The 19257-nt window shown below is 42.0% G+C and overlaps 1 protein-coding gene across 4 annotated transcripts in view; it reads left to right on the top strand.

Annotated features, from left to right (window-relative positions):
* Positions 1-7822: 7822 nt before the first annotated feature.
* DCLK1 (doublecortin like kinase 1) overlaps positions 7823-19257 on the top strand; it is a 333830-nt gene continuing 322395 nt past the window's right edge. The window contains exons 1-2 of one of the 4 annotated variants that reach the window (XM_084631441.1): positions 7823-8261; positions 11683-12072. In XM_084631441.1, the coding sequence (XP_084487567.1) occupies positions 11697-12072 (376 nt within the window). In that variant the 5' untranslated portion in view covers positions 7823-8261; positions 11683-11696. Of the gene's footprint in view, positions 8262-8616; positions 8694-11682; positions 12073-19257 lie in introns of those variants that run through there. The other 3 variants (XM_084631443.1, XM_084631440.1, XM_084631439.1) reach the window with 3 other exon arrangements.

Raw genomic sequence — 19257 nt, 5'->3', positions numbered from 1 at the left:
ACTAAGTGATGAGCATATGTATTCTACAGCATTTTCCTTTGCTGCTCTTAAAAGAGAGAGAGAGAGAGATGGGGTCCAAGAATGAAACCTGGTTTCTTCACTGAGCTAGAGAATGCTAATTTCAACAACTCCTGACTGATATTTTATTAAACTTTCAGAGGGTTTTTTCCTGCTCGTTTCATTTCTGGAACTATGATCAAATAACAGTATTTGCATCTTAACTGACATGAGGTCAGAATGACATAGTTCTTCAATCAGAGAGACAAGCTGGGTGAAGTATTATCTTGTATTGGACCGAGCTCAATGGCTGCTGTCTGTCGGCTTCTGTTTTGCACAAGCTTATGTAACCCTCAAATCTAAAATGCAGAACTAGAGACAATGGTTGTAATAGAATGAGGATGTTTGAAATAGCAGAATAAAAACACAAACTGCTATGGTTTTTAAGTGGCTCTGAATAAAGAATTTTTTTTTAAAACAAAGATCAGTTATAAAATTGCATATTGTTTTCTATTCCACCAGCAGCAAAGGGAAGACTATTTTATGCAAAACAGGAGAGGAGAACCATGATGTCTTAAAGAATGAGGATAGAGAAAAAGAAGTTCAACATATTATGTTAAAGGAACAATTACTGAACCATCAAACTAACACACGGTTTGGATATTGAAAATAAATATTATGTAGGTATGCAAGAAATAATAGTAACTTACATCACATTAAGTTCCTTGCCATCTTAAAATGATGGATGCATATGTTGTCTGCATCATACAGTATTTTTAAAGTGGGCAAAGTAATTCTCTCTTATATAATAAGCCATCTGCATGGATATAATTAAACATTAACTCAGTCGGATCTCTTTTATTAAAGCAGAAAAACTAGAGGATAAGTAGCCTTTATCAAGCAAAGGAAATAAAAACCAATTGAAATTCCATCCATAACACCATGGACAGTTGCTTAGGCTTTGGAAGGGTCAGAGACCAAATCTGAAATTTGATGCTACATAACTCTTGTTGATATTGTAACATGCAAGTAAGAAGAGGTTTCAGCTTTATATTATGATTTTTTCTCAGTTTCTCACACAACTTTAATTATGACTCTGTCACAGGATAGCAATAGTCCTTTAAGAGAGAGCAGGGGCAGTGCACCTGTGACTCATTAGCTCACTCCGGTTGGACTTAAGAGGGTACCCGGGCCCTAGAGGGGTGAAAGACATGGTGACTCAGAGAGCTGACTGAGAGACACAGAGAAGGAAAGGTGAGAGTTGCCCAAGGCAGAAAGGAGAGACCAAGGGTGAAGCAGTAGCACAAGGGAGCTGTTTCAGAGAGTCATTGGGAAGAGAAAAGGTTGATGGTGAGGACTGGCCAGTGCGTTCCCCTGCTGACTTGCACAGGTGCTTGTGCAGCGGCCTCAAGGAATAAGGGAAAGAAGCCTGATTAGGAGCCACTAAGCCCAAACCAAGTGGGATGATACTGAAGGGTGGCTCCCAGGAATAGGGGTAGGACTCACAGGCAGGGAGACCTGGCTGAGTGGAACATGGTATGACGGTGCCCCTCACAAGACTTTATGGAAATATGCTTATGAATGTATATATGACATAACTGGAGTATGTTTTATGCTATATATGCCATGTAACATATCTCTGTAAAGGTTATGATCTACTGAATACATTTAGCCTATTTGTATGCATGTATCGTTTTTGTACTTGAAGTTATGAATATTGGCTGTATACTTGCTTGATTTCTCAGTAAGCTTTGTAAGGCATTTGGTCAGCTTCATTAGAAAGGAATTTGCAAAGTTAAATGCCCAATCAAGAAGCACTTAAGGAACAATGGATCTTGGAATGCCCCAATTCACATAAGAAGTCTACTTGAGGACGTTCAAGGTAGCATGTGAACCATGGCTGCTACCTGTAGTTCTGAGTCATGCATGGACATGAGACTAGCCCATGTGACTCCAAAACTCTGTCTTGGAGCTGGACTTTGCATAGGAAAGAGGAGGGGGTTTCCACCCGCAAGAGAAAGTCTATTTAAGCCAGTGGGAGACCCCTCCATTTTGTCTTCAGCTGGCTAAAGAGAGAGCCTCTCAATCCCCAAGGATACCTGAAAGAAACTGGAACAAAGGATAATAACTACAGGGGGTGTGAGTGATTGCTGGACCCAGACTAGAAGGAGACTAGTCTGTAAAAGGAAGCATACTGGGTGAAGATTTTATCTGTATTCGGTTTTATTACTGTACTAGACTTAGACGTGCGTGTTTTATTTTATTTTGCTTGGTAATTCACTTTGTTCTGTCTGTTACTACTTGGAACCACTTAAATCCTACTTTCTGTGTTTAATAAAATCACTTTTTACTTATTAATTAACCAAGAGTATGTATTAATACCTGGGCGGGGGGGACTGTGCATATCTCTCTATCAGTGTTATAGAGGGCGAACAAATTATGAGTTTACCCTGTATAAGCTTTATTCAGGGTAAAACAGATTTATTTTGGGTTTGGACCGCATTGGGAGTTGGGCATCTGAGTGTTAAAGATAGGAACACTTCTTAAGTGGCTTTCAGTTAAGTCTGCAGCCATGGGGCACATGGTTCAGACCCTGGGTCTGTGTTGGAGCAGACTGGCATGTCTGGCTCAACAAGACACGGTGCTGGAGTCCCGAGCTGGCAGGGAAAGCAGGGGCAGAAGTAGTCTTGGCACATCAGTTGGCAGTTCCCAAGGGGGTTTCTGTGATCCAACCCGTCACACATGGTGTGGGGAATTCTGTCACAGGACACCTTACTTGGGGCTACAGGAGAAGATTCACAGGAGAGAGAAGTGGGTTTTGGTACCCTCAGGTACAAGGCCTGGAGAGTGGGACCCTAGAATGTGGGCTAAAGGAACTAACTCTAAGTGGTTAATGACTCTCAGGTGGGTTATCTGGAAACAGGGACCTTTGAATGGGACAGAAGAGCTGCTGCATTGTAACCTCTCTTTACTTCGGGGTTTTGAGAACTGTTTTTACAGTGAGAAAGACATGGACCGTAGCATTTATGTGAATAAAAGGCTTTGAATTTGCCACTGCAAAAGACAATATTCTTTTGCATGTGTCATATAAAAGGGAAACTGGGGGAGATGTGCATGTTGTGCTGTGGCCTGCTGCAGGATGGTGCCCCAGGAAGGGACTGCTTTATGATCATGTATGTACACAACAAGTTTAACTGCCAAGTCAAGCTTGTTTGGCTAATTAGGGACATTTGTGTTCTAATTTCTTTTGTAAAGTGGATGTGGCAGAATGCTTACAGGTCATGCCCTAGTATAACTATTAGGGCTGTCAAATGATTAAAAAAATTAATCGTGATTAATCGTGCGATTAATTATGCTTTTAAACAATCATAGAATACTATTTATTTAAATATTTTGGGATGTTTTCTACGTTTTCAAATATATTGATTTCAATTACAACACAGAATACAAAGTGTACACTGCTCACTTTATATTTATTTTTACTAAGAATATTTGCACTGTAAAAAACAAAAGAAATAGTATTTTTCAATTCATAATACAAGTACTGTAGTGCAATCTCTTTATCATGAAAGCTGAACTTACAAATGTAGCATTATGTAAAAAAAAACCTGCATTCAAAAATAAAACAGCATAAAACTTCTTGTTCAGACAATCGCTCAGAGGAACAAATTTGTTTACATTTGCAGAAGATAATTCTGCCTGCTTCTTGTTTACGTCACCTGAAAGTGAGAACAGGTGTTTGCATTGCATTATTGTAGGTGGCGTTGCAAAATATTTATGTGCCAGATGTGCTAAAGATTCATATATCTCTTGATGCTTCAACCACCATTCCAGAGAACATGAGTCCATGCTGATGACAGGTTCTGCTCGATAACAATCCAAAGCAGTGCGGACCAATGCAAGTTCATTTTCATCATCTGAGTCAGAAAGTACCAGCAGTAGGTTGATATTTGGGGGCGGGGACTGATTCAGATTCTGTTTCCACATCAGTGCTGCTCTTTTAAGACTTCTGAAAGCATGCTCTACACCTCATCCCTGTCAGATTTTGGAAGGCACTTCACATTCTTAAATCTTGGGTCAAGTGCTGTAGCTATCTTTAGAAATTTCACATTGGTATCTTCTTTGCATTTTGTCAAATTTGCAGTGAAAGCATTCTTAAAATGAACATGTGCTGGGTCATCATCCGAGACTGCTATAATATGAAATATATGGCAGAACGTGGTAAAACAGAGCAGGAGACATACAATTCTCCCACAAGGCCTTCAGTCACAAATTTAATTAACACATTTTTTTAACAAGCGTCATCGGCATGGAAGCATGTCCTCTGGAATGGTGGCTGAAGCATGAAGAGGCATATGAATCTTTAGCGCCTCTGGCACATAAATATCTTGCGATGACAGCTACAACAGTACCATGCAAACACCTGTTCTTACTTTCAGGTGACACTGTTGTGAGGTTATTGACATAAACTGTGACTGTTTCGATCATTGTTGAAACCAAGGTCCTATACTTGCACCAAATCTTGTACAAAGGAGGTCAAGTAAGGTGTCTATGGAAAGGTTACCATTTGCGAGTTATGATTATGCTCTCTGTATGTATCATTTTGTATTTGAAATTATGAATATTGGCTATGTCCTTGTATCTCAATGTATTTGATTCTAAGTAGCATCTGTGAAGCATTTGGTCAGCTTCTTGCAAAAGGACTATTCTGAGTAAGTGCCCAATCAAGAAACACTTAACTGACAATGGACTTTTGGAGACGCCAGTCCACATCTGAGCTTTCTTGGGAATATTCAAACTAACATGTAAACAATGATGTCGGCCTGCAAAAAGCTGAATCATTCATGGATATATGACTTGCCCAGGTGGCTACAAACTCCATCTTGTTGCTGTGATTTTGCACAGAATAATGAAAGGGTTTCCACCCACGAGAGAGACTATAAAAGGCCCCTCCATTTTGTCTTCAGCTGGCTCAAGAGATGGCCTCTCTACCCCAAAGAGAAGCCTGAAAGAAACCGGGACAAAGGACTGTAACTACAGGGGTGTGAGTGATTGCTGGACCCAGGTCATAAACCACAATGTTGGTCTGAAAAGGATTGGACCCAGACTAGGAAAGAGACTAGTCTGTGAAAGAAGCTTATTGGGACATCTCTGAGGGTGAGATTTACCTGTATTCAGTTTCCTACTGTATTAGGCTTAGACTTGTGTATTTTGTTTTATTTTGCTTGGTAACTTACTTTGTTCTGTCTGTTATTACTTGGAACCACTTAAATACTACTTTTTATATTTAATAAAATGACTTTTTCTTATTTATTAATTAATCCAGAGTAAGTAATTAATACCTGGAGGAGCAAACAGCTGTACATATCTCTCTTTCAGTGTTATAGAGGGCAGACAATTTATCAGTTTACCCTATATAAGCTTTATACAGAGTAAAATGGATTCATTTGGGGTTTAGGCTTCCAGAAAGACTGAATACTGAGTGCTGGGAAAGTCCCTGTTAACTGAGAAGCCCCTGGACTAAGGGAATCTTAGTTTTTGTGAACTGCAGGGGGGCATGGCCCAACCTCTTGGTCTGTGCTGTAGCCAGCTGGAGTGTCTAGCTCAGCAAGATGGGAGTGGAGGCAAGCCTTCTCTGGCAGGGGGGTTTGTTCTCAGTGATATCCCAGCACATCTAGTGACAGTCTTGAGGGAATTTTTGTGACCAAACCCATCACAATTGTAATTAAGAAGTGGGCAGCATTAACTCCCGTAAATGTAAACAAACTTGTTTGTCTTAGTGATTGGCTGAACAAGAAATAGGACTGAATGGACTTGTAGGCTCTAAAGTTTTACATTGTTTTGTTTTTGAGTGCAGTTGTGTAACAAAAAAACCCCCTACATACGTTAGTTGCACTTTCATGATAAAGAGATTGCACTACAGTATTTGTATGAGGTGAAGTGAAAAAATACTCTCTTTTGTTTATTTGTTCAAATATCTTTTATTTGTAATAAAAAATATAAAGTGAGCACTGCACACTTTGTATTCTGTGTTATAATGGAAATCGATATATTTGAAAATGTAGAAAAACATTCAAAATATTTAATAAATTTCAATTGGTATGCTATTAACAGTGCAATTAATCACGATTAATTTTTTTAATCAGGATTAATTTTTTTGAGTTAATCGTGTGAGTTAACTGCAATTAATCAACCGCCCTAATAACTATAAAAAAAGTTAGGAAAATCATGTTTTACTGATTATGACAGATTTTGAGCTGCTCTGTAACAATGTACAGTATTAGTACTGTATGTTTGTTGACCTGGTTATTGGGCTGTTGACTGACTACACTGGGGTTAATTCAAGAGACAGCTGTCTGGGAAAACAGGCAGGAAGGAAAAGAATGGTTCAATATAGCCATGTCAGCAAACATCTGAGAGTTGTTATGGGACAATACCAAAACAACTGGCTTGATCTCCAGCTGAGCCTACAGGATTGGATTTGACCAGAAGGGTCTAAGCCTGAGAATGCAGAAGAATCACAGGAGTATAACAGGGCAAAAGGGACTTTCTCTCAAGAGAGTGGTGGGGGTGGCAGCCATGTGCCCAGTTTTTGACTGGAAATTCTGGTCGAAAAGGGCACCTGACAGTGTCCGGTCACATCTACTGCCTGGACACCCAAAGTCTGCTTACTGCAAGTGGGGGAGGTACCAGGTCATCACCCTCTCCAGCCCCTACTCAGCTGGGGCTGCCTCCTACCTTTGTCGGGCAGCTCCCAGCCCCGCCTCCGCAGGCAACTCCCTCCTACTGCAAGATAAACAATATGTTGGTTTAAGAAGGCTGACTGATCACTATATTTACTACTGGTCAGACTCCCACAGGGAACAACGGCGGATGCCCATATTTACCTGGATCTGCTAGGCAAGAATACCTTATACCCTGGGTACCACAGCACAAGACCCAGTCTAGGTGGAATTTTGCAATTCATCTACTCTGAGGAGAGGTAAAGATATGAGGTCTCTCACCTGACAGGGGTGCACTTAGAGACCAGACAGGGACAGAGGTGCAGCTAGCCCTGTAACACTGACCACTCTACAAACCAAACACTGTTTTGCAATACAGCCAGTTCCTAACTGTGCCAGACAACCCTGCACTGGCCGGGTTAAATATGTAGACTGCGATTTTTCAAAGCTACCCAGGGAATTTGCATGCCCAATTCCCAGTAACTTGAAGGAGATTTGGCTTGGAAATCTCTCACACAGTTTTGAAAATCTCCGCCATAGTGTAGATGAGCCTTGAGGTAAATATCCTAGGATCTGCCTTGTGCTGTGCTCAGACATAAAGTGGGGTGGGCAAGGGTGAAGGCAACCTTTTCACAGGCAATAGAGTAGGATATTTCCACAATGCACAGACGTGCGCTCAGAGAGAGCTGACAGTTCACATGCCAGCCAGCACCGCGCACACCCAAGGCGTGACTGGGCTGAAGGCTGGGTGCAGGCTCAGCCGGCTCGCCTACAGCTTGCCAGCAGCAGACGGTGACGCGCAGCAGACCGCGGGCATGCATCCTGCTTCAGCTCAGCGCAGGGACGCATGCGCCACAGCAGCTGCCCCTGACCCGTGCCGGGCACTGACAGGGATTTGTGGGGCAGTGGAAAATAACGGGGCTGGGGCCGCTTCACGTTTTGACTGACTGCCCCTCCCCCCCCCCCCCCCGCGCACTCCGTTTCAGATTCACACGAGAGGCGCTAAGCAAGAGCAGCGGCGCCCCTTTCTCCTCCGCCCCAGCTAGGCAGGAGGGCGGGGCGCCAAGGTGGGCAGAGGAGAGGAGCCCGGCGGGCTAGGCGGTGCGGGGAGGTAGCCCGGAGCGGCTGAGCCCATTATCCCCCCCCTACCCCCCCCGGCGCCGGGAGGGAGGCCGGGGCGGCGCCGCCCTCTGGAGGGAGAGCCGGCGAGAGGCTGGTGCGAGGAGCAGCATCCCCGGGAGGGACGGGCTAATGCAAATCGCCGCGATCAGCCGCAGACAGGAGAAGAAAGGCGAGGCAGCTGCAGCCCAGCCTCACCCGCAGCACCGGCCAGCCGGGGGGGCCAGAAGACACATAACAAAAGGCGTCCAAGCCGCTCCTCGCGGCCGCGCTTGCCATCAAAGCAGGGTGGTGGTGGGGGGGGGGGGGACTGTTGAGCTGAGCTCTTTCCGCGGAAACCCGGCACCCCCTTCACAACCAACCCACCTACTTAGGTTGGGGGCAAAGGCGCTTCCAGTCTCCCCCCCTCTCCCCCCGAAATAGGTAAGTGTTTGGATCTGCCAAGCCAAAGACAGTTCCTCTCGCCCCTTCCATTCCGGCGCGTGCTGGGGTGAGCCTCGCCGGGCTTGTCCCGGACCACTGCAATGCACCTTTCTAGCCACCCGACTGCGTGTGTGCACCTGCCCCTTTTGTCTGGGGCTCTCATTTCGGGGGTAGCTGAATCTTCGGGTAGGATGGTGGCTAAGCTCTACGTTACCCCCGCTTTCCCTTGCTGTAGCTGGTGCTGCGTACTTCGCCCCCCCCCTTTTTTTTTTTTTTTGGTGTGTGGCAGAGGTTGTGAGGAGGGTCCTCTCTCTGTTTGAGAAATGGTCTGACATTGGGTGGCAGATTCCGCTGTGGAGCAAACCTGTTATATGACGGGCATGCTCTACTTTTCTCTCTCTGTCTCTCTCCCTCTCTTTTTAAGAGGTGACAGTAAGTATTCACCGACTCTATATTCTGCTTTTAAATTCCATTTTGTTCATTTATAGTGCACCTTGCTGCTTAGCGCTGGCGATTTTTCTCTCTGATTCTGGAGAAGCCAATTATGTAATTATACCTGCAGTGTTGAAAACGTGTAGACCGTTATGGAAAATGTATTTTTCTCTCTTACCACGGGGCCAAATCATGCCATCAGTTTTTTAAGCAGAGCTTCCTGTTTAAAAACTGATGGCACAATATGGCTCATGAATAGAGGGTTCAGCTGGCTTAGTTGAATTTCAGACACGTTTTGTGTCACCTCAGAAGAATACATCTTTTTTGAAACCATTATGACCTACATCAGATTGAATCGAGGAAATCATTAGAAAATGCACTCTGTTTCAGACTTTATTCAATAATCTTTATTGTGTTGGTGTGTGTATTTGGGTCTGAGTGATTGTTTTATGTAATCACCCACTCACACCTACACACACAATCTGCCTTTAACACATTCATGTGGTATGAACTGTGGGGCCTGTGCCTTTTACATAGTAACATTTGATCAAACCAATTAATTGTCTATAATTTCATTGTCTTAGTTTTGGCCTTCTGATGTGAACACATTGGAGTGTGAATGGCAGGAGCACATTGTTCTAGGGAGAATCTTATTTCCCTTTTAAATTTAATTTGAGGCAAAAATCATTTGTGAAAGTATGGATCATTCCTCATACTATCCACTAAGACTCGAGATTACTAAAAATGAAAATTTTGTGATGTTTCTTTTACAGGGAAGGGGTGTGTGTGTATGGTTTTTTTCTTTAATTTGACATGGTATAGACAATGAAACCACAGTAGACGTTGAGGGGGTTTTTTGGTTGTTTTTTTGTTCTTCCAACACAAAGACCACACTTTGGAAGTGAAACTGATGAGTTCTGTAAGGGGATGTTTAAATCCCAATAAATGGCTTTTATTGGAATAATAACTTAAACCCCCCACACACATCAAAACATGGCTGTTAATCTTGGGTTTATATTGACCTGACAGTGCCCCTTTAAATAATGTAAACTTTTATCGTTCTCAGTATAATGGGGTGACAGTGAGAGACAGACAGTGGTCCAGAGAGAACTTTTCTGTTCTTTGAATGTAGTTTTGTCAGGGTGGGGGTAGAGGGACTGGTCTAGAAAGGTGTTTTCCATAGTGTGTGAGTGTGGGGAGGAAGGGTGTTTTTTGTAGTACAGCAAATCTTCATATGCAGATGCAAGGCAAAGTATGTAAATATAACCAGGATCCCATGTTTGGATAATAAAATGAGTCCAGCTCTAACCAAATTCAAATAAATAACCTCCACGAGGACCCTGATCTTGCATTGGTTTTGGTACATGTTTAGTTTAAGCATATGAATAGTCCTATGAATTTGGGAGGGACTACTCACATGCTTGAGAGTTGGGCACTGGGGCACACTATTCACTTTAACATATACCGGTATAAACAAAATGGTATAGGTCCATCTCTCTGTCATATTGAACCATTTCTCTGTTGTTGATTTGTTTTGTAACTGTCATTTAATGATCAGTGGTAATGAAACTGGTGCTTTCTATCTTGTGTTTTTTTCCTTTTTATTGGAAATCCATGACAGAGCACCCTTCTAAATTAGGTCTGTGAATCTGTGCTATAAATAAATGTACTGTGCTTTGCTTTGTGTTCTGCAGACAACTTTTACTACAAGTCTAGGGTGGCTCTTAAAACAAAATGAGACTAGTCTGTTTAAAATAACAAACCAAACAAAATCGAAGGATTTATTTATATAGAGATGAAAACTGACATAACAGTTGTAGTAACATGTTTTTAACAAGATTAGTTCAGGATTTTTGTTTTTTAAATATATATACACACCTTGAAAAAGGGAAATGAGTGCTACACATTCCCTTACATATAAATAAAATGGCTAAGATCTTCAAGGTATGTGCTATATTAAAAAGTTGGAATCATTCAATCAAGAACCCAGTCATCTTGGAGCCTTATTTGTGGTTGTCTCAGGTGTTTAGTATCAGTTGCTAATTCATTCAGTGTTTCTGAAGTCATCAGTCAGTTAGTGATTTATTCCAATTGGCGTTACAGATTTTTGACCAGGAAAAATGATCAGGGATGACAAATTCTTAGCACTGAGTTAAGGATATTTACTGCTTTACCCTTTTATTTGTATATTCTGAAAGGTAGTTTGCTCAGTGGATGATATTAGTTTCAGGAGCTCCCGCTAACCATGTCTGTCTGTTCTGTGGTAATTGAGTACCTCCACCTGTTCACTGTGTGCTAAAGGTTTGGGAGTGGTGTTAACTCCAATCAGTCTAGTGTAGAACGTGGGGTGAGGTGAGATGTAATGGCTGTCTGGAGCGAGACTTTTTCATGAATGAAAAAGTCATCACAGTCAACTCACTTGTATTAATAGTCCTAATTTCTGTTGCTAACCTACATGACTGCTTCTTTGGAAATGTTCTTAATTGGTTGTGTCACATTGGCTGGCAGTAAATATAATCCACTAAGTGGCAACTTTTTTGTGGTCAGACTTGGAATGAGCAATGCTGAGAGCATGAGTAGTTTGGTTGTCACTTTTAATAGGATTGGAAGCTTCACTTGGGTGCAAGACTAGCGAAAACCAGTTGAGCTACTGAGAAGAAGAGCAGCTGAACTTTGTACCATATATTATGTCACATAGGCATTGTGTGTCTCCTTAATTTTTGATCAAATGCTTTTTTTTGTGTGGTGGTGATGGTTTGCTTCTTGGTATAGTATAAAGATGGCAACTAGGTTACACAGTCTACTTTTTGGTGAACAAGTTTTTTCCATGTGCTGTACAGTTATGGTTTTAAAAAAAATGTAGATTAACCTTGATCACTCTACAGGAGAGCCTCCCATAGTGTTTTATTTGTACACTGAATTCTTACGAGTTCTAATTGGAGTTATAAAAATACTTTATCCATTGAATTCTTTCTCTTTCTCATCCCAGATTTACCGTCAAAGATGTCCTTTGGAAGAGACATGGAGCTGGAACATTTTGATGAGCGTGATAAAGCACAGCGATATGGCAGAGGGTCACGGGTAAATGGTCTGCCTAGCCCTACCCACAGTGCCCACTGCAGCTTTTACCGAACCCGCACTCTACAAACCCTCAGTTCTGAGAAAAAAGCCAAGAAAGTTCGTTTCTATCGCAATGGAGACCGGTATTTCAAAGGGATTGTCTATGCCATCTCCCCCGACCGGTTTAGATCTTTTGAGGCCCTGTTGGCTGATCTGACCCGAACTCTATCTGATAACGTGAATCTGCCCCAGGGCGTGAGAACAATCTACACCATTGATGGTGCCAAGAAGATTTCCACCTTGGACCAGCTAGTGGAAGGTGAATATTTAAGAAAGGCAGGGTGTAAAGTTCCTGTCTGTATCACTACTTTACTTTACTTTACTTTACCACTGTTATATTTGCATCAATGCATGCCTAATATTTCAAATATGTTGTGAGCTTCTTCATGACAGACTTTCCACAAATATGAAGAGTACATAGTATTGTGACTCAGATTATCATATAGGCTTTTCTTTTCTCATAGGAGAGAATGTACATCTCAAACATAGCTTGAAAAGCATTACTGTCCACTTGCACTTAAAGAGGAAGCTATTTGTCTCCTTTCAGGACCATGGGTTCTATATTCCTTTCTGAAAGTGGAGAAAGGGAAAGGTCACCTCCCCCCATGGTAGCCCTCCTAAATTTCAGAGCTCTCTTATTTTGACAGTTCCTAATTGCATGTTAAAATCTTGCAGAAGGGTTCTAAACTAAACTAGATCAAGCCAATGGTACCCTTATTTATCTACTTGTTACAACAGCAGATGTCCTCAGTGATACTAAAGGCCAGTACTGATGGGGTTTAAAGAATTTATATCACTTCATAGTAAAGACCTCTAGTTGTTCCTCTCTAATAAATGTCTTGCCTTATGTGAGTGGAGAGTTACTTCTGTTAAGTAACTGGAGATAAAGTAGGCTCTATGATAAAGGCTAATATTACTCTTCAGCTCAGTCAGGGCCCATTGTCTGAACCATTTTATTTCTCCCTACAATGCAGTGGTGATATCAAACCCATCACCAGTGGAATTCACATTGTTCCCTAGTGCTAGGGAGCTCCAAATTCAGAGTCTTCTTCTAAACCAGGGCTCCCTCACCTTGAGTGCAGTACACTGCCTTCAAGATACCTGCTGGCTTGCCTTTGGCTTCTTTCTCCATACAGAGAGAGCAGTTCTTAGAGTAGAATAAAGAAACAGCCTACCTGGCATCTAGTCAAGTGGAATGGAGCTCCAGTTGTAGTTCTGGAGTGTACTAGCTTTACAGAGGAAAGGATAAAACGTAATTTAATCCCCAGACATGAGACCTGCTGTCAGCCCAGCCCGTGGCCTTAACTGTGTGCATGTATTTTAGCAAAACTTAAAGGTAACTATGTGGGTAGAAGGAAAGAAGAGTCCTCCAGATTTTTTTTTTAAGTACTATTCTACCCTTAAACAAAAATACCTTGAGTAACCCTGCAAATTTGGTCCTGACCTATTAACCCTTACTAATGTGAGTAGTCCCATTGATTTAAGGAGGTATTTATTTGTATTGCTACAATGACTAGAGGCCCCAATGAGGTACTAAGTGCTGTACCCCACACTTTTGTGTGTGTGTGTTTTTTTTTTTAAATGTTCTTGTGACACAGAACTAACCATTTTAGCATATGATGATGCAAGGGGAACAGGTGGAGAAAAATTAATATGGGGAGGGAAAGAAGATCCTAATAAACAATGTATTTGGCATAACAAAGCGATCTTGGCACACACCATACTTAGCTGTTATCAAGGGGTTTTTGAAGGCATCACAGCAGAGAGGCCTTAAGGAAGGGTTTGAAAGAGGACAAAGTGATGAAGGAGGAATTTTTTACAGAGCTCCTCCCTGCGTAGGAGGCACAGTGAAAGACAATGTAAAGGTGCTTGAGTGTCGGTGGCACTGCTCTCATAAGTAAGGGATTGCAGGTTCAAGCCCATAACTTTGGTTTCAGTGTTTCAGATTGGACAATAGTAGACCTGTGCAGTATTTATATTATGCTGGGGGGAGTGTAACTGCCAGGAGGACGATGAAAGAAATAGCCATTGCTATCCATTCCAGGACCATGCTTCTCTTTCCTTTAAATAATTAATTGAGCTCTTCACCAGGAAGCAAATGTCCCTAATATAAATGGTAACTGTCTGGCAGCTAAAACCTGTGCAAAAGCCAGCTATCAAGGACAGAGAACATGATGCAGAGGGTATATTAAAATCAAATTACCTTGCAAATATTAATCTGATCAGCTGATGTGCTTGTCTAGTAATTGATCAGTTATTGCCAACCTGTGAAATAATGTATATGTTGTTTATTATTGGGGGGGAGGGAGAGAAGAAAAAGGAAAAAAAGAATATTTGGGGCAGACAAACCAAATGTCTTCTCTTCCTGTGCCTGCCCCTCCACCCAGTGTTGGTGTAATGCTCAAATCTAAAGTGTATATTCCTATTTCTATGTGCCACTTGTAGGACTGAAAGGAGTAAATCTTTGTGCATAATTAAAATTATGTGCCTACTCCACCCAAAAAGAGTTGGTCTGTTCTGGAGATCTGGTGCTGTGTGTACATACTTCTATAAAACTGCAAAATGGAATCCTTTGGAGATTTACAAGCCAGTCAAAACAGTGCAGAATACAGATTCACCCACTGGCTGTTAATGGAATGAGGGCTTTTTTTTTTTATTTAAACCTCTGTTTTTCTTTTTAAATCTAACAGACTTTGCTAGTTTATAACAGCAATAATTAGCTTGCAGCTGCTGCTTTTTGTTTAAAGAGCTGGAAAATCACTTGGCTTTGCCAGCTCCCCATTTACATTCCTGTTCAGGCTGTTAAAATGTCAAGTGTTGCTTTGTGTTTATGATTAGATTAATGCACTCTCACTATATGTACTAACTTCATAAGATCTTTCTCACTCGGATATCTTCCTTTTTTTTTGATGATGATACATTTTTTGATGAGACTTTCTGAGGCTATGTCTACACTGCCACTTATGTTGGCAAAACTTACATCACTCAGGGGTGTGAATATTCCACCCCGTTGAGCAACATAAATTAAGCTGGAATAAGTGCTAGTGTGCACAGTGCTAGGTTGGTGGGAGCTTCTTCCACTGACCCGAGCTTCTGACACTCGTGAGAGGTGGGTTGGTGTTAGTTTTTTACGCTGATGGGAGGGCTCTTGCCTGTCTGCATAGAGTGTCTTCACCACATGCCCTGCAGCAACACAACTGCACCAGTACAGCTGTGCTACTGCTGCACTGTAAATGTAGACATGCCCTTAGGTGCAAACCCTGTAACTAGAGATGGTTCATTCTGAAATTCAGCGTTCATTCTTTTCTCATTCTTCCCTCTCCACTGGGGAGAATGCTGCATCCTTCCCGTAGGAGTAGGGTGAGGGAGGACTTTGTCTGTTTTCCTAGGATGACTCATGAGAGGTGTTGACAGGCTCTGGAGAGAGACGCTTTGGTGGTAAGGATGTGGCTATAATGGAGCTGTGTGGGAGGTAGTCCTGAAGGAACAAATAGGATGAAAATTGGCTGCTTTGCATCAGCAGTGTTCTTTGTTGGTATGCAGGAAGCCTAATTTCAGTCAGGTGAAATTTTTTTCTCCTTCCACCCCCCCACCCCCAAAAAAACCAACAAAAAACAAAAAACCACTTCAGGAGTCTTAGATGCTTCTTCCACTAATTAAAATCTAATGGACTACTTTGAAAAATTCAACTCGAATTCCTTTGGCAGTAAGACCTATCGTATGGAAAATGGACTTGGCTTTGCTAAGGAAAGGTGCGCAGATCTTTAATGTCCCCATAATTTGCTACCTTCCCTTCTCCTTTCACCTCTTCCAGATGAAGGACTGTAATGGCTTTCAGATTTACTTTTTGCTGTCAAATCTAATCTTGTAAATAGCTACTGAATCTTGACTTACTATACATGGATTTGGGTTCCAAAAGATGAAGTTTTTTTCATTCCTCCTGATACAAATGGAATCCATAAACTACATATTGCAAAGACTACCTCATCATAGAGATGTGGCAAGACTAAGTTATCTATTCCATATGTAACTCTCAGGAATTGGCAAATGATTAATTTATCTTGCTTTTCCATATAAACCCTAGAGATTCATAAGAGTATATTAATTAAACCCAAGAGAAAGGCGGACTAGCAGTTCCTGGCCTTAAGAACTGTTACTGTACATCTTAACTACGAACAATAATAGATTGGATTAAGCATGAAAACTTTAAAACAGGTGTTATATATTCCTCAACCTTAGCTTGTGTGGTAATAGTCCAATTACAAAAAAGAAATAAACCTTGAACTCTATGGCCATGATTGTGGTTATTTTATTTGTATTCCCATAGTGCCTACAAGCCCTAGTCATTCACCAGGACCCCATTGTGCTAGGCGCTATACAACACAGAACAAAAGGACAGCCCCTGGCCCAAAGACTTTATAATCTAAGTATAGAACAAGATCCAACAGATGGATGGAGACAGAGGAGTACAAGAAAACAATGAGACAGAAGAGTCAGTTCACAAGTGTCCTAACTGTTGTGAAACTTTTTGGTAGGCCTCACATCAAAGGACGGTTTGGAAGGAGAGTAATGAGGTAGCTTTGTGCATAGTTCTGGGGAGCTCCCCCCAAGCATGGGGAGCAGTGTGGAAGAAAGAAGGAAGGTGCTTGTTTGGTAAGTGGGCAATAGAGGCTGGCATCATGGACAGCTTGGAAGCAGAAGCTCCCACTTCAATAGAGAGTGAGAGATGAGCTGTGAAGGCCTTGAGAATGAAGACAAATAGCTGATGTTTGATGACATAGAGGGGTGACATGGCCAAAGCAACAGGCTAGGAAAGTGATCTTTGCAGTGGCATTCTGAGTGCTTGTAGATAGTGCTGTGGGCTTTAATGGGACTATACACATGAGTATAATTAAGCATATGTGTAAATGTTTGTGGAATCAGGGCTTTGAGCATCCGCAACCTTTAATATTTGGATGTCCTCCTTTCTTTGTAGTCCATTCCACCTAGTGGAGGGCTACCATCATTCCTCCACACAATTATCCTGAGACTCTATTGCCTTCCCCACACATGAGGGCTAAGGGGATGGGGAAGAGGCAGCTGTCTCCTCACTGTACCAGACTTTAGGAGATCCAGCCTCCTTCCCCATATTTGTTAGGAGATGTCTTCCATTAATCTACCTCCAATTCTGTTTTATTCTGGAACCCGACACCCTCTGTTGATCAATACTCGCATTGGGCATCTGCTGCCAGGAGGCACTAGCACTTTGTTTGGCTGCCACGGCCACCCGTGCCTCAAAATCCCTGCTGGCTTCACAGTTGGCTAACGGTTCCATCCCTAACAGCCGCTATGATCCTATCCACTCCCCATTCCTCAGATGCTGAACATGCAATTTCATGACAGGCAACCATCAACCTTTCCCATGCACAAAACTTAGACACCAGCTAATTTACCCTCTTCTGGCCTTGTCCAACCACAAGGGCCAGGAAGCTCCCCTGTAAGACCCTCTGCAGTATCTCAGGCTAGGAAAAGGACCAGGCTCTACTCTAGTCCTTAACTCCACTCAGTTAGAAGCTTGATGAGCAGGATAATGGACACGTTAGTAAAGAGACTATTAACATACTAGAAAAGACAAAAGGGCCACTAAAATGCAACTTTGCTCCTTTTCTTAGAATGTTCACATAAAGAATTAATGCTGCCTCCTCCTAGCAGACATTTTGCCTCTTTGTGGCCATCTTTTCCAGCTCTTTTAAAGAAAACAAGCACAGCACATCACATAAGACCAGTTCTGCACTGGAAAAACTACCTTTGCTGGCAAATGTAAGTGTAGACCAGTCCAATGGGTAACTTTTTCTTCAGGCATAGACCAGGCATAAGTTTCTTTCTTTTTAAAGATTGCTGTCTTCTATGGCTTTGAATATTAAGATTTTTAATGTACTTGGAATAGCATAACAGCACATTAGTTTAAATGTTGAGCACTCTCAGAATTTGTAACAAGTGTTAGCTTGTGTAGTATTGAGCCAATAAGTAAACTGTACATAAAATATCACCCACTTTTTTTTTTTACCCATCTAATCCTATCTCGGGGTGGGGGGGGGAAGGAAGTCAGTGTTAAATCCTAATGTTATATTTTACCAGTTCCCTATCAAATGTTTCAAGCAGCGGAAAGTCCCCATTCTTTATTTTAGTGGCTGTTGATACTGTAAAATCTATAGTTGAGACTTGATCAGTGACAGATGAATGAGCATTTCATAGTGCAGTCACTTCCCTTGGGAAGCTGTTCCACAGTCTCTCATATCTTTCCTGTTATTCAGCATGCTTACTCATTACTTTAGTTCTGTCTGTCTTAATTTTGTATCAATGTAAGTTTTACCCTCTTCTGTGTTGACACCCTACAAAGGCTTGCTGATGGCTATAAATTCCTTCACTGCTCCCTCAGTTGTCATATAGCTGGGGCGTAAGATTAGGGCTAGATTGTGTCTTTTTAAGCACAATCCTAAGCAAGTCATAGTACTTCAGCTTTATAACCCCTGGAGTAGCCCCTATAAGACATTGTGCCTCTGAGACATCTCTCTTGCACACATTTCCTCTCTGCTTCCCCTTTGCTCTGGGGTCAGATAGTCATTTGCTGTTGGCCCTTACCAAATTACAACCACTGTCTCTGTCCCCCATAAAAGGGGAAAGAGTGACTGCAACCTTATGGCTATTAATGGGCGTCCCAGCCACTGCTGCTACCTGGACATGGTGAAGCACCTAAAACTCCAGCACAACCCCCCTGATTGTGATCTTTGACAAAGTCCAAGTTGAAAGATCGGATTCGTTCCATAGACCTCTGTCTCCCCCTTCCTCTTCCTTCTCCAAATCTCTTCAGTCTTGTTTGGACTGAATCCTTATCCAAGCCCCAACTTAAGGGACTTCCTCTTCTTTGGACTGAGGCTCTTATTTAAACTATGGGTAAATGTCTACACTTGCCTTATAGCAATTGTGAGTGAACCTTAACTAAGCTAACTCTCTTGTTCTGTGGCTACCAGTATAGAATAGACGAGAGATACTGAATCTCCTCATTGGATTATGGATCCTATCTGTGAGCACTGACATAATTCCAGCACTCCATGTTAGTCACGGAAAGGCTTTTGTTTCTTTTTATTTACCTTTAATCTACCTTCTAAGGTGGGGGGGGGGGGAAAGATTTTTAGAATGGGAAACAAAATCAAGGTGGACGTTCTTTGCATTGTGACTGGCTTCTCTTATCACAAAGGCAATTAAGATTGGAGGATTAGTCTTAACTTTGAACTTTCTGACCACTGTCAATTAGGGTCCTGATTCAGGAAAGCTAAACATGTTCTTAAGTGCTTCCATGAATAAGGATGCTTTCCTGAATTGGGGCCTCAGTGTTTAAAAACTCACATATATGCATCACTATAAAATCAGGGTGTAGTTTACTTAGGACAGGACAAATACAAAA

Source organism: Lepidochelys olivacea (genome assembly GCF_965140295.1).
Source record: "Lepidochelys olivacea isolate rLepOli2 genome assembly, chromosome: 1".
NCBI classification, from domain to species: Eukaryota; Metazoa; Chordata; order Testudines; family Cheloniidae; genus Lepidochelys; species Lepidochelys olivacea.
The sequence above is the reverse complement of the archived record's forward strand: the minus strand, read 5'-3'. Positions and strand labels throughout refer to the sequence as shown.